General features: G+C 36.5%; 2 protein-coding genes across 13 annotated transcripts in view; both read right to left on the reverse strand.

Moving 5' to 3' along the window:
• CCDC138 (coiled-coil domain containing 138) overlaps positions 1–10,441 on the reverse strand; it is a 136,685-nt gene extending 126,244 nt beyond the window's left edge. For 3 of the 11 annotated variants that reach the window (XR_004287650.1, XR_004287651.1, XM_032351639.1), the window contains exons 1-5: positions 10,079–10,441; positions 8,921–8,999; positions 6,626–6,746; positions 4,671–4,798; positions 1,287–1,474 (exon numbers count right to left, since the gene is read on the reverse strand). Coding sequence is in view for 8 of the 11 variants with exons in the window: in XM_032351639.1 (XP_032207530.1) it covers positions 1,287–1,474; positions 4,671–4,798; positions 6,626–6,746; positions 8,921–8,999; positions 10,079–10,171 (609 nt within the window). In the remaining 3 variants the exon portion in view is untranslated. The remainder of the gene's footprint in view (positions 1–1,286; positions 1,475–4,670; positions 4,799–6,625; positions 6,747–8,920; positions 9,000–10,078) is intronic. The other 8 variants (XM_032351637.1, XM_032351633.1, XM_032351636.1 and 5 more) reach the window with 8 other exon arrangements.
• Positions 10,442–12,497: 2,056 nt separating this feature from the next.
• The window catches only part of LOC116595385 (E3 SUMO-protein ligase RanBP2), an 85,197-nt gene continuing 83,509 nt past the window's right edge, over positions 12,498–14,185 (reverse strand). For both annotated transcript variants that reach the window (XM_032351642.1, XM_032351641.1), the window contains one exon: positions 12,498–13,713. In XM_032351642.1, coding sequence (XP_032207533.1) covers positions 13,408–13,713 — 306 coding nt within the window. In that variant the 3' untranslated portion in view covers positions 12,498–13,407. The remainder of the gene's footprint in view (positions 13,714–14,185) is intronic.

Consider the following 14,185-nt stretch of genomic DNA (forward strand, 5'->3'; position numbering starts at 1 on the left):
TTCCCAATGCACTATTTATAACTCTGTCACTCACTTGCTTAAAAACCTGTAGCCAACCTGAGTGTTACTTCCCCAGGCTGGTAAGTTCAGTCTAACAAATCATTCCTTTCCAAAAACCTCCCACCCCCAACTCTTGCCACCTGGAATGCCCTTCCCATCCCTCTCTTTTTTAAATTTTACCTCAGTCAAGTACCAAGTTATGTCTCTTCCTGAACTGTTCACCAGTGATTTTAGGCCAAAACAATATTTTAGGCCAAAACAATATTTTTCTGAAATGCTATTATAACCTGAAAACAAAATGAGATATTGGAGTATTTTTTTAGATAATGGTTTTTAAAAAAATGTTTATTTCCTTATATACAAATACAGCAGAATTCCAACTAGAACAATTTTGGTCAGGAATTGTGTATTACACATACTTTTCCTCCCTTCTGTACTCCCACCTAGTGGACACTTGATAAATACATGAAGTACATCCTTTAGAAACAAAAAAATCCCAAAGACGATGAATACCAATGTTCTGCATCGAATTTTGGTGAGAACTGACAAGAGAACTTCTTACATATACGTATGTAAAATAATGAATCACGACACGACTTCAAAAAGCACACTTTAGGGGCGCTTGGCTGGTCAGTTGGAGGACCAAGTGACTCAGGGTTGTGAGTTCAAGCCCCATGTTGGGTGTAGAGATTAATAAAAAAAAATAAACTTTAAAGAAAAAAAGGACACTTAACCAGCTTATATTTCTTTTGTTTGTTTGTAAAAAAATATCTTATTCATTTGTCAGAGAGAGAGAGAGATCGTGCACACAAGAGAGAACAGAGAACAAAGAGAACAGCCGGCAGAGGCAAAAGCGGGCTTCCTGCCAGAGCAAGAAGCCCGAAGTGAGACTCAATTCCGGGACCTTGAGATCATGACCTGAGCCAAAGGCAGATGCTTAACTGACTGAGCCACCCAGGTGTCCCAAGATTTTGTTTTATTTCTTAAGCAAGGGTGGGAGGGAAATAAAGAAATAAACACAAAACAGGAAACAGTTGGAATCTAAGAAATATGGCTATACCTAAAAACACCATTTATTTTTTCCCTCAGCTATGAATTTTTCCCTTCAATACTGTAATAAATTTGTTTATTCCTTGTGATAAATCTGTCTTTTCTCCCTTTTGACTTTGTCTCAACACACTTAACTAAAATAATTAAAATGAAATACTCTGTATTCAAATTTTATATATGTCTCGTGCTTAGAACATAAATATAACTCAATTCTCAATTCATTTTTTAGTTCTTACCTGCAGTTTCTGATGTATTTGAAATAATTCATCATAGATCTGATTAATCTGATGTGGAAGTATTCTTTGCTTGTTTGGTGCTTTAGATGTTGAACAGCTGACACGTCTCAGAGGGGAGTCATTTGCATTACTACAATATTCAGTCCAATTTCTTGAATTTGATGCCACATTAGTTGGCTGGGCAACTGCTAAAAAAGAAATTTAATTATAAAGCTTATTGATTTATAGTTTTAAGTATTCTCAGAGTACTCTTCAGGAAGAGTTATTTCAAATATGAATTGAAGTATTGTTAAAAAGTTTCCAGTATTAAAAACAGTATGAAGGTTCTTCAAAAAGTTAAAAATAGAACTACCCTATGACCCAGAAACCACTACTAGATATTTATCCAAAGGACACAAAAATAGTGAATCGAAGGGGCACATACAGCTCAATGTTTATAGAAGCAATGTCCACAATAGCCAAAATGCGGAAAGAGTTCAGATGTCCATCAACAGATAAACGGATAAAGATGTGGTATGTATATACTATATATATGTGTGTTACATATATACATATATATACATATACACATACATATATACATGTACACATATATAATACACATATATACATACACACACATACACAGAGACAGTAGAATATTACTCAGCCATCAAAAGAATGAAATCTTGCCAATTAAAATGACATGGATGGAACTATAGGGTATTACACTAAGTGAAATAAGCCAAAGATAAATACTGCATGATTTCACTCATAGGTGGAATTTAAGAAACAAAACAGATGAAGACAGGGGAAGGAAAGGAAAAATAAAATAAGATAAAAACAGAGAGGGAGGCAAACCATAAAAGACTCTTAACTATAGGGAACAAACTGAAGGTGTCTGGAGGAACGTAGGTGGAGGGAAGGGATAATTGAGTGATGGGCATTAAGGAGGGCACTTGATGTAATGAGCACTAGGTGTTATAGGCAACCAATGAATCACTAAATTCTACCCCTGAAATTAATAATACACTATGTTACCTAAATTGAATTTAAATGAAAAAATTTTTTAAAGTCTTCAGTATTACATGCAGAAAGAATTATATATAGCAAATGTGGTAAATGTTAAAATTAGAAAATCTGGGTGAAGGCCTTACAGAAATTCTCTATGCTCTTTTTGCAATTTTTCTGTAAGTCTGAAATAACTTCAAAATGGCCTTTAAAATGCATAGAAACACTCAGGTATTAGCTGCCTAGGCCAAGAAATGTGAAGTTACATCAGAAACCCCTAATCACATTCCCTTCTCTCCTCTAAACCAAATTAACCTAACCCAAATACAGCATTAATCATTGCTTTATTTTTTAAAATTTTTTATGATCTCGGTAAAAATTTAATAAAAATTAAGACTTTGTTTTGCCTGATTTTAAACCATATATAATGTCTGTAATTTATATAATGATGTAATTATGTAATTTCTATTACCTCCTTTAAATATGTTCTTATATTAATGACAGAATCAGGTTCACAAATCTTCACTACTTTAACCTATTTTATATTTTTTTATGTCAACATTCCACTACAGGTGGATATTTGAGCTCTTTGTCTATACAGGTGCTCTACAGTCTTGCATGTGGCTGCTGGTACACATGCTCAAGAGTTTCTCTAGGGTATATGATTAACAGCAATATTGTTGGATCATAAGGGACACATACAGGTTCAACTATGCCAGTGATGCCAAACTGCTTGCCAAGGTGGTTATATTAATTTACTCTCCCAACAGCAATGGATGAACAAGTTCCTTTTGCTTCACTTCTTTACCAACACTATATTGCCAGAATTTATTTTCTGTTAGTACTAAAAGTGGTTTTAACTTGCATTAGCCTTCTTGAGAACCGTAGCTTTAAGAAAGGATCTCCTATTGCACTCCCCATCTTCGACAGACCTTAGGGAGCCAAAATAAAAAAAATAAATAACACAAATTTTTAACAAAGAAAAATGTTCTAGAGGGCCTGACTGGCTCAGTCTGTTAAGCACCATCTCTTGAGTTCGGCTTAGATCATGATCTCAGAGTAGTGAGATCAAGCCCCATGTGGGGCTCTGCACTCTTCAGTGAGTCCACTTGGGATTCTTTCTCCCTCTCCCTCTGTTCCGCCTCCTCCACATGTGCATGTAAGCAGACGCACTCCCTAATAAATAAATCTTTAAAAAAAAAAAAAAAAACTGCACCTCACTCAGTTCAGCAAATGCCCCTAAAGTGAAAGTTCCATTTTTTTTAAAGATTTTATTTACTTATCTATTTATTTAGGGTATAGGAGGGGGAAGAGAGGCAGAAGGAGAGGGAGAAAGAATCCCAGGAGACTCCAGTGCAGCACAGAGCCCTACACTGGGCTCAATCCCAGGACCCTGAGATCACAACCCTAGCTGAAATCAAGAGTTAGATGCCCAATTGAATGAGCCACCCATGTGCCCCCAAAGTGAAAGACACTTTCACTGCTTTGCTTGCCTCTCTAGGTTCCCATTTCACAGTCTGTAGCTTAAATATTCCTTAATTATGTCAACTTTTAAATACATTCAACTTTTTTTCTTTTACACTATCCTGTATTTTCTATTGTTTTTCAGTGGGAAAATACACCACGTAGCAAGAAACACAAGTCCAGGCAGAATTACTTTTCACTTTCAAATGCTGAGGTGAATAGAAAGAGGATGATGAAGAGTGGGAAGGGAGAAATGAGCATGTTGTATGTAGACAATATATGCCCAGAAGAGATGCAAAAAGGCTATCAAAGGGGCAACAACACTGTTCTCAAAGTCCTGCAAACACTCTGGTTGCCTGTTGCCTTGAAATGCTGACAAAACTATGACATGCAGCCACATGTAGAGAGAGTTACTAAATAAGTGCCTGATGAAGCTATACCTTAAGTAATCTGTACTGTCTTAAAATATTAAAGGATTACTCAACTCTACCACAGTATTTAATGACTTCCTAACAAATACTAACATGAAGAAATATGAAGACATTATAAAAAATATTCAACTGATTATTAACTTATTTTGGTAATTTTGAGAACATAAGAATACTTCTGGAAAATAATGAAGTTTACTTTTCTCTTCTCCTTTAGTTAACAATAAGCACAGTTAATATCCCATGGCTTACAAAAATACAGAAGACAGAAATATACATAAACTTGAGGACCAGTGTTATTACTATGGGATAAGCTTTATGTGCTCTACTTGACAAAGCTATTTTTTAAAAGATTTTATTTTTAAGTAATTTCTACACCCAATGTGGGGCTTAAATTTATAACCCTGAGATGAAGAGTCACATGCTCTATGTACTGAGCCAGCCAGATACCCTGACAAAGCATCTTTTTAAGTAACTATTCTAAAATGATTATCTCTTTTACCTTTTTCAATGTCTTTAAAAGACTGTTTGGTTATTTTGGATGTACTAATTCTATGATCATTCTCAATTAACTCTTCTTTTGTTTCTTGTTGCTTCAAATCTTGAAAAGAATCCAGTTCATCATCTAGGCTTTAAAAAAAAAAAATCTAACAGCATTCTGGAAGTTTTCTACAGCATTTTAAAAAGACAAAACTGCTTTTCAAATATTAACAGCATAACAACTGAAAAAATGTAACAAGCAAACATTTTTAAACATGGAAAACAAAATGTGAAAAGTAAACCACTGATCCTAAAAAGTCACTACAGGTATCTTTCTATATATTCCAATGAGCTTAATTTAAAATGACATATACTTGTAGAATGCTCTATGACTTCCATACGCTTTCTTTTGATTCCTAATACTTCTGTGAGATAGATATATCAGCTACTATTAGCTATAATTTTAGCTAAAAGAGCTAACATTTAACAGGAAGAAACTGAAACCTAAAGAATTTAAATAACTGACCTAACTAGTAAAAGGTAAAAACAGGTGTTCTCTCCAAAAAGATGATCTCAAAGTTGAAATTTCTAGAGCAATGCTGCTCAGAGGAATATAATTCAAGTCACATAAGGCAATTTAAAATTCTCTAGTAGCCATATTAAAAACATAAAGCTACAAAATTTCAACAGTATATCTAAAAGATTATTTTAATACATAATCAGTATTTAAAATTATTAAGGTATTTTGCATTCTTTCATTCATCTTTAAAATCCGGTGTATATTTCGTACTTATATTTCAAGTACTCAGTAGCCTCCTGTGCCCTGTGGCTACTATGCTGGACAGCACTATAATCCAGATTAGATCATAACTAGAGATTGTGAAAAAAAATGTTTAATGTTATAAAAACTTTCACAGCTCAAAAGCTTCAAGTTATAACTTGAAATTACGCCCAGACCATTTATGATAACAAAAATGATAAAACTATCAGTTAAATACAAGAAAATCATTTCCAGAAACTCATAATTACCTCAAAAACAATTTTTATTTTCCTTACTCCATATTCAATCTACCTCATGTGCAAATCTTAAAACCACATCAACAAAGCCACATTATGAATGCCAAATGAAATTGTAATAATAATGATAATAAAACATTTGAGTGCTTTTCTATGTACTAAGCACTGTTCTATGTGCTTTACATGAATGAATGAATGAATGAATGAAGAAAATGAGGCAATTATATAAAAAATTCAAGCATCCAAATATCAATTACCTTAATAATATACATATATTTTTGGCAGTTACATTTTCTTCTCCCCGTGATTATCTCAACATTTCATTTTGTATACGTATACATCTTTATGATTTAACATTATTTCAAAATGTTTACCCCTTCTTGATGCACTTAGCACCTCCTTCTGCCACATATTTATGGCATTTAATTTTATCTAATTCAAAACTTCATTTCTCCTTAGATTCCACTGTTTTTATATTGGTTTCACCCACTCACAGCCCAGCACTCTGCATGTAGTTAGCATCACCTGAGACTGATTTCTTCAATCTCTCTCTCAACTACCTAAAATATAGCTTACCACACTAGTAGACACACAATGGATACTGAGTTAAATATCACTGTCTAACAACTCTGCATTCATTTTTATCCTAGGTCCTTTAAAAAAAAAAAAAAAAGAGCAAGGTTTTCATTTGGGTTCTGGATGAATAACCAGAAAAATAATTGTTCATCTTTCATACTGTGCAAATAACTTTCCATTATACCACCAAACATACTGCTAGGTTTATGCTTTTATCACAGAAACACTCAGTAAAAATAAATCAGTCTCTTCAACCATTCAGCAGGCTCAGACTGCCTGTACTTCCTCTCAGAAAAAAAGCAAAGACATAAACAATCCTCCCTTTAATCTCAGTTTTTTTAGATACCAAAGGGAGAGTAATACTAAGGATTCAAGGTACTTTACCAATTCACATTTAAGTGTTTGAATGAACTACAAAGCGGTGTTGTGCAAAGCTTTCCTTCATCAGAATAACATCTTAATGATGAACCCACTTTATCTCCAGATGAGAAGATATCCAAACCATCTGTTAACAAAAAAATAAAATAGTAGAGATTACTAAAATCAGATACTAATCTCATTCTAGGCTTCTAAAGGTAAGGCAGCAAAATTACCTAATGATGTCTTATCTGTATGTCTCTGTAATGAAAACTTCAGAAAATAGGCATCAAATCTTATATAGCACTTTACTGATTTCAAAATGCTCTTTCATTTATTACCTTATTTGATCTTAGCAACAACTAGCTTACTATGAAGTTAGCAGAATAGGCGCCTTTAACCCTATTCCAATGATGTGAAGTCTAAGGACCAGAGAAGTTACCTGAAATTATCCAAGTAACAGAACCAACAAATGGAAAGACTAAAATTTAGAATCCAGTCTTCTTTCTACCTATCATTATATGTCATCAGTTTTCAAATATTAAACATTTTATTTTATGATTTTATATATTTTAAACATTAAACTTTTTTTTTATTAGACAGAGAGCACAAGTAGGAGGGGCAGAGAGAAAGAGAATCTCAGATTTTGCACTGAGCATGGAGCCCAACACAGGGCTTGATCTCACAACCCTGAGATCCTGACCTGAACTAAAACCAAGAGTCAGACACTTAACTGACTGCACCACCCAGGCACCCCTAAACACTAAACATTTAACAGACTATTAGCCTCTATCTAAACTGAGTAAAAGGCAAAAGAGCTTCTCTGATAAATTTAGAAATTTAAAAAAATTTTTTTGAATCATCTGATTTTTTAACAGAGGCAGAATTTAGGGATTCATCAGTTGTGTATAACACTCAGTGCTCATTACATAAGTGCCCACCTTAATGCCCATTATCCAATTACCTCTTCCCCCCTACCCTCCTCTCTTCCAGCAACACTCAATTTGTTCCCTATAGTTAAGAGTCTCTTGTGGTTTGTCTCCCTCTCTGTTTTTATCTTACTTTTTCCTTTCTTTCCCCTATGTTCATCTGTTTTGTTTCTTAAATTCCACCTATGGGTGAAATCCTATGGTATTTGTCTTTTTCCTTTTTCCTTTTTCCTTTTATTTCGCTTAGCACTTAGCTTATGCTATAGTTCCATCCATGTCATTGAAATCTATGCATCCTTGTCTAACACGCATTTTTCCCCATCAGAAATTAAATGAGCTATAATTTTTAGTTATATATTTTATTTTAAGGATTTTATTTATTTATTTGACAGAGAGACAGTGAGAGAGAGAACACAAGCAGGGGGCTTGGGGGAGGGAGAAGCAGGCTTCTCCCAGAGCAGGGAGCCTCATGCAGGGCTCAATTCCTGGACCTGGGATCATGAAGTGAGCTGAAGGCAGACATTTAATGACTGAGCCACCCATATGCCCCTTTAGTTATATTTTAAAAAGCTGGAAATTTGGGGCACCTGGGTGGCTCAGTGCGCTAAAGCCTCTGCCTTCAGCTCAGTCATGATCCCAGAGTCCTCGGGCTCTCTGCTCAGCGGGGGTCCTACTTCCTCCTCTGCCTGCCTCTGGGCCTACATGTGATCTCTGTCAAATAAATAAATAAAATCTTTAAAAAAAAAAAAAGCTGGAAATTTTAGGGGAAATTTCAAAACTAAAATACAATTTTAAGATATTTTTAAGATACCAGACTCAGTAATAATTGGGGTTTTTTTTCATGTTGAAGGAATGTTTCGGAAGAGTGTTTACAAAATGTCAAAATGAAATAAACTTGGAAAAAAAATGAAATTCTCTAATCTACCATCTGATAAACTTTTAAAGATAATGTTTCTGCTATCATCTCAAAATTCAATGATTATACTTACTAGTAAAAACATCACTGAAGAAGTATCAGCAAATCAAGACTAATGGTTAATTAGCTATATATGTTAGTTCCAGATGACCACATAATGTTCCAATCCACCCAATCTCACAGTATAATTATCTTTATCAAGTACATTTGGTAAGTTCTTCCAGTGCAACAATTATTACCCCTGTAACTTGGAAAAGTTTATGCTTTAAAAAAAATAGCAAATAGTTTTCTTTATCTAATACACTATTTATTTTTTAACAATTTTAAAGGCAAAAATGCTGTAACTGAAACACCAAAAAGAATTCATTCGATGTTAAAAACATCTTACACATTTAAACCCCCAAAATCCTGATTACTGTTTTCTCTCAGATTAAATGTTAAAACTCCCAAATATAAAAAAATACTCCATCAGCTTACCTGGGGAGGTTAGAGATCTTCTCTTCCATTTAGCCTGATCAAAACTTGAAAAATCATACTTAAAAGAAAAAAGACATATCTAATTTATATATTAAGAATCAATCTACAGTCTCAAGAGTTCCCCACAAATTATGTATTAAGTACAAGGGATAATTTCAAAGGTTAGAGTGGACATACTGGTAAGACACTACCTTAACCAAGTGGTCAAAATTTTTATCACCAATAATGGGACAAAGCAACATCACATGTCTCCTAATGAACAGGAGCAACACATACATCACTCCTGCCAAAAATGCATAAAACCGGTATCTATCTAGTCATGAGGTGTATTCAGAGAAACTCAGTTGTCCTATGCTCTTCAAAAATATCAACATTATGAAAGGCAAAGACTTAAGAACCTGTTCCAGAATAAAGGCAACAGAAAACTAAATGCAATGCTCATTTGTGGATTGTATCTGCACCGGGGGAAAATTTTACAAAGGACATTATTGAGATAATTGCGGAAATTTGAATACGCACTATACATTACAGATTACTGTGTAAATGGTAAGTCTCCTTAATTTATTACCGTGGATATATAAGAGAATATCCTTATTCCTAGAAAATACACTTAAGTATTCATATTTGGGGGTAAAAGTATCACAGTGCCTGCAAGCTACCCTTCAAGGGTGTATGTAAAGTCAAAACTAGGAAGATAATAGTAACGCGAAAGTGGCAAAATGTTAACTGGTGAATCCAAACGAAGTGTCCAAAAGAGTTCTTTGCATTATTCCTGCAACTTTAAGTTTGGAATTATTTCCAAATAGGAAGGGTTTTAAAGGAATTAAAATTGCTTTTTGAACTCCACACCAGTCACTTGTAAATTAACGTGCCATACCACTATGTCTGATACATCATAAACCTTCAAGAATTTATGGTGAAGGCATTTTTCTGGTAGAAAATCTGTTTTTCCCACATCGGGAGCATCTGCGGCCACGAAAGATTTCTGCTCCTCCCGCCTCCTTTCGCTAACCCTGTTTCCGGCAGAGTAGCTCGAGGCCCGGAGAGTCACTCCCCCGCCCGGGAGCCTTCCTTCGGCACCTCCACCCCGAGGCTTCACACCTGCCGGAACCCGCCCGCAGGCACAGGGAAGGGTCGAGGTGAACGGCTAGGCCTCACCTCGGCGAAGCGGCTGCCCCCTAGTCCGTAGCGGCTTTTGAGACGCTCCACTACCAAATCCTGCCCGGGCGGCTTCACCAGCCTCGGCTCCATACTGCGCCGAGCTCGCCGTTGTCTCCCCGGGAACAGCTTTCAAACACAGACCTGCGGGGCGCGCAGGGGCGGAGCTCGCGCAACGGAACGGCGACGTGACGCACGGTGCGCCCCGCCCCTCGGGGGGGACGGTCGGGAGCGGCGCGAGAACGCGAGAAGGCCCAGCCTGACTGGGCGGCGGCGGGCGTGGCCAGAGGAGCGCGGCCACTTAAGTTGAGCCCGGGAGCCGGAGGCGAGGGAGAGGAGCGCAAACTGGAGTCCCTCTCTCACTCTCTATACTACGTTAAAAATGTCCGGGTGTTACAAACGTTTTTCCTGCTGAATGATTTAACGACCAATTCCTTTACTCCTGTGTTAACTGGGCTAAGTGGCATTTTATCTTTGACTTCAATTTTTTGCTACTTGCTACCGAACAAAAAGTCCGGTCGTCCACAGCAGTTACACTTCAGCAGGTGTGGCCCCTCACGGGAGGGCGCTCGGCCGTAGCCTCAGGCACCCCCACGGCTTCTCGGGAAGCCACCACTTGCTCCCCAACCTGTGCGCATGTGGGAATGCGTACACGCTACGTCCACAGACGACGTGGTCACCAGGACGGTCCAAATCTGACTTGGTGGCAACCCTCTCTTGGCTCTAATATAGCTTACGTGTATTTAGGGTGCGTTTGGACATGCGAAAGTAGTGTTCTTTCATCAGGATGGCCTTTGCTAACTGTAAAAAGGCAAAAATCAAGAATACATCGTACTCCAAAGCACAGAATTCTTAAAAAGGATTACTCCCTTACTTGCCCTGCCATTGGCCTGGGTTCCATATGTACCTTAAAAAGCTGGGCGCCTGGGTGGCTCAGTGGGTTAAGCCGCTGCCTTCGGCTCAGGTCATGATCTCAGGGTCCTGGGATCGAGTCCCGCATAGGGTTCTCTGCTCCGCGGGGAGCCTGCTTCCTCCTCTCTCTCTCTCTGCCTGCCTCTCTGCCTACTTGTGATCTCTCTGTGTCAAATGAATAAATAAAATCTTTAAAAAAAAAAAAAAAAAAAAAAAGCAGTATTAGAGGGGGTGCCTGGGTGGCTCAGCGGATTAAGTCTCTGCCTTGGCTCAGGTAATGATCCCAGGGTCCTCGAATCAGATAGCCCCGCATCAGGCGCTCTGCTCAGCGGGGGGCCCGCTTCCTTCTCTGCCTGCCTCTCTGCCTACTTCTGATCTGTCAAATAAATAAAATCTTAAAAAAAAAAAAAAAGGCAGTATTAGAATGTGAATTCCCTGTATCAATGTAATGAATGTAAGAGCATGTACTTTTTTTTTTTTAACAGCTTTTCCCAACACCCAGAACAGGGCCAGGCATTTGTACATGCTCAATATATATTGGGATGGTATACCAACCCAAATCCTCTATTAAACCGAGACTAATTGAAAGGAATAACTGAATAACCACTTAATTTTTCTCATTTATACAATTACACTAGTGTGATCCTTTACTTTTCTAAATTGTGAATGTTCAACAGCGGGTCTGGACTAACAAATCCTAGATTCTCAGGAGTATCTTTCAAGTTCTTCAAATGCCAAAGGTTAAGAAGATCATTTTTAAAAGTAGTTACCTGAAAATCATTTATACCAATACTCTTTGCCATCAAATATTACTTACAATGTACAAATAATTTTTTTATACTCTGTTTTAAACAGATTTCTAATGAGACAATAATATAAAGTCAAGCCAGTGGGGGGGGGGGGGGTGCTGTATACGTGTTGTGGATTTATACCACATTAGCAATTAAGTAACAAAAAGAAATCACAAAGTCCTCTCCTGAAATGTGACACAAAGTCTTTGTCATTAATGCCCCATCATTCATTTCCATCATTCATTACTCACACACAACAGACACATGATATCCCTCCCCTCCTGTCTGGTGGGTATTATATGATAACCCATTTCCAAATCCCGAAACAGAATAAATGCCACTGTCTTTCACTAGAAAAAAAAGAGAGAGAGATGATTTCACTAGGAATAACACAGGAGGGTAGTCACTGTTGGTAATCAGAATACACAGTATTTTTTTTTGTGCTCTAGATTCTTTATAGTTGTATATTGAGTAGGCTGATGAGAACATCTCCCCCTCACTAACCCCCTCTACCACGTTTTTAGCGCAGTTTGCCTTTTGATACTAATCATTTTCAAATAAATTTTTAGTGTGTATGTATCAAACTTGAAGTCACTTTCTTGGGAGCCTTGGAAATTATGTGGTAGTCTGATTTACAGAACTTAATTGTCCTCTTCACTTTGGCTCTAGGATGAACAAACAACTAGATGCACAAGTAATAAGTTTTTTAAATGTCATGGCTGTTAACAATTGACACTTTATTTTTGCTACAAAATTCACCAGAAAAAGGTACTGCAACAATCTAGTATAAAGCAAATCTTTAACCAAAGAACATGGTATAGACCTTTTTAAAATAGTCATACTTTATCACAACAACTGCAAGGAAAAATTCAAGTTCTATCAGAACCAAGCTGCAGTTTGAGGTAGTAGAAACAGACGACAGAGAATTTAAAAAAAAACAAAAATTTAAAAAAAAAAAAAACTAAGGAAATACTTGTTTAAAATGTAAAAATTAATTTAATACCTTTGAAAGGGCACAGGAAACTACATATCATTTAAGAAAAGAAGGTACTCTACTTAAAAGTTAATTTAACTATACAGGAGGTGCAAGGATTATAGAAGAGCACTTTGGTTAAGTCTCTACCCTCTGTGGCTCTACCCATTCATAAGTGAGTCTCTATGCATAAATGAGCACACCAAATTTAAAATTACCAAATATATTTCAAATCTAAAATAAAAATTATCCAAGTTGTGGTCCCTTTATTCAAATGGTAAATTTATCCATGCAGGAAATTCAGTATCTTAAAAGGTAAAATTAAATTGCATATATCATATTCCTTCAATAGTTTGAGAAGGTCTATTGCTTTTAACAAGATTAGTATTATTCCATTTTAATACAGATATGTCAGGAGTACATAAACACAAGTACACCTGATTTACACCAGTGTTTAAACTTTTATTTCACACCATGCAAGGTCAATTATAACACATTAAAAAGTGACAACAGCTATAAGCTGCAATTGTACATTTATACATTGGAAACGTCCATTTTCAAAAGCTGAACATAATTATTACCATATTGTCACAACAGCTAAGCTTCAATTCAACTGTTTATACAGGTAAAATTTACTAGAAAAAACAATGATTTTATATCTGTCCACATTCTGTGATACTAATTCTTCGACTAACAGACCCTTTAGGAGAGCCAAATGATTCAATCTTTTTCACAGTATCCATGCCATCCTTAACAAACCCAAATACTACATGCTTAAAGTCCAAATGTTCTGCTTTTTTCAGTGTTATAAAAAACTGAGAATTATTGGTATCCCGGCCTCGATTGGCCATTGATAGTAAGCCAGGACCAGTATGTTTCACATCAAAATTTTCATCTTCAAATTTATCTCCATAGATAGATCGTCCTCCTGTTCCATCATGTTTGGTGATATCTCCCCCCTGAAAGAAGATTTCAATTATTAAGAATTTTGAAGAAAATAGTAAAATACCACAGATCTACCACTACAATGTTAAGTCCTAAAAACTCGACTTCCTTGAGAATGTGGTTTGAAAATTAAGAAATACCCATTTTTTTTTTTAAGATTTTTTTTTTTTTTTAATTTATTTGAGAGAGAGACAGTGAGAGAGAGCATGAGCGAGGAGAAGGTCAGAGAGCGAAGCAGACTCCCCATGGAGCTGGGAGCCTGATATGGGACTCGATCCCGGGACTCCGGGATCATGACCTGAGCCGAAGGCAGTCGTCCAACCAACAGAGCCACCCAGGCGTCCCAAGAAATACCCATTTTTGAAAGACGAAAGTGAAAAGGTCTTTTGCCTACCCTCAAATTCTAGCAGGTTTCAAGGTATCAGAAATTTAAACCATTTTACGTTGAAAGTTTTTGTAGGGATAGGAAGTTGGATGTGACACCAA

This window comes from Mustela erminea, chromosome 7 (assembly GCF_009829155.1).
Source record: "Mustela erminea isolate mMusErm1 chromosome 7, mMusErm1.Pri, whole genome shotgun sequence".
Taxonomy (NCBI): domain Eukaryota; kingdom Metazoa; phylum Chordata; class Mammalia; order Carnivora; family Mustelidae; genus Mustela; species Mustela erminea.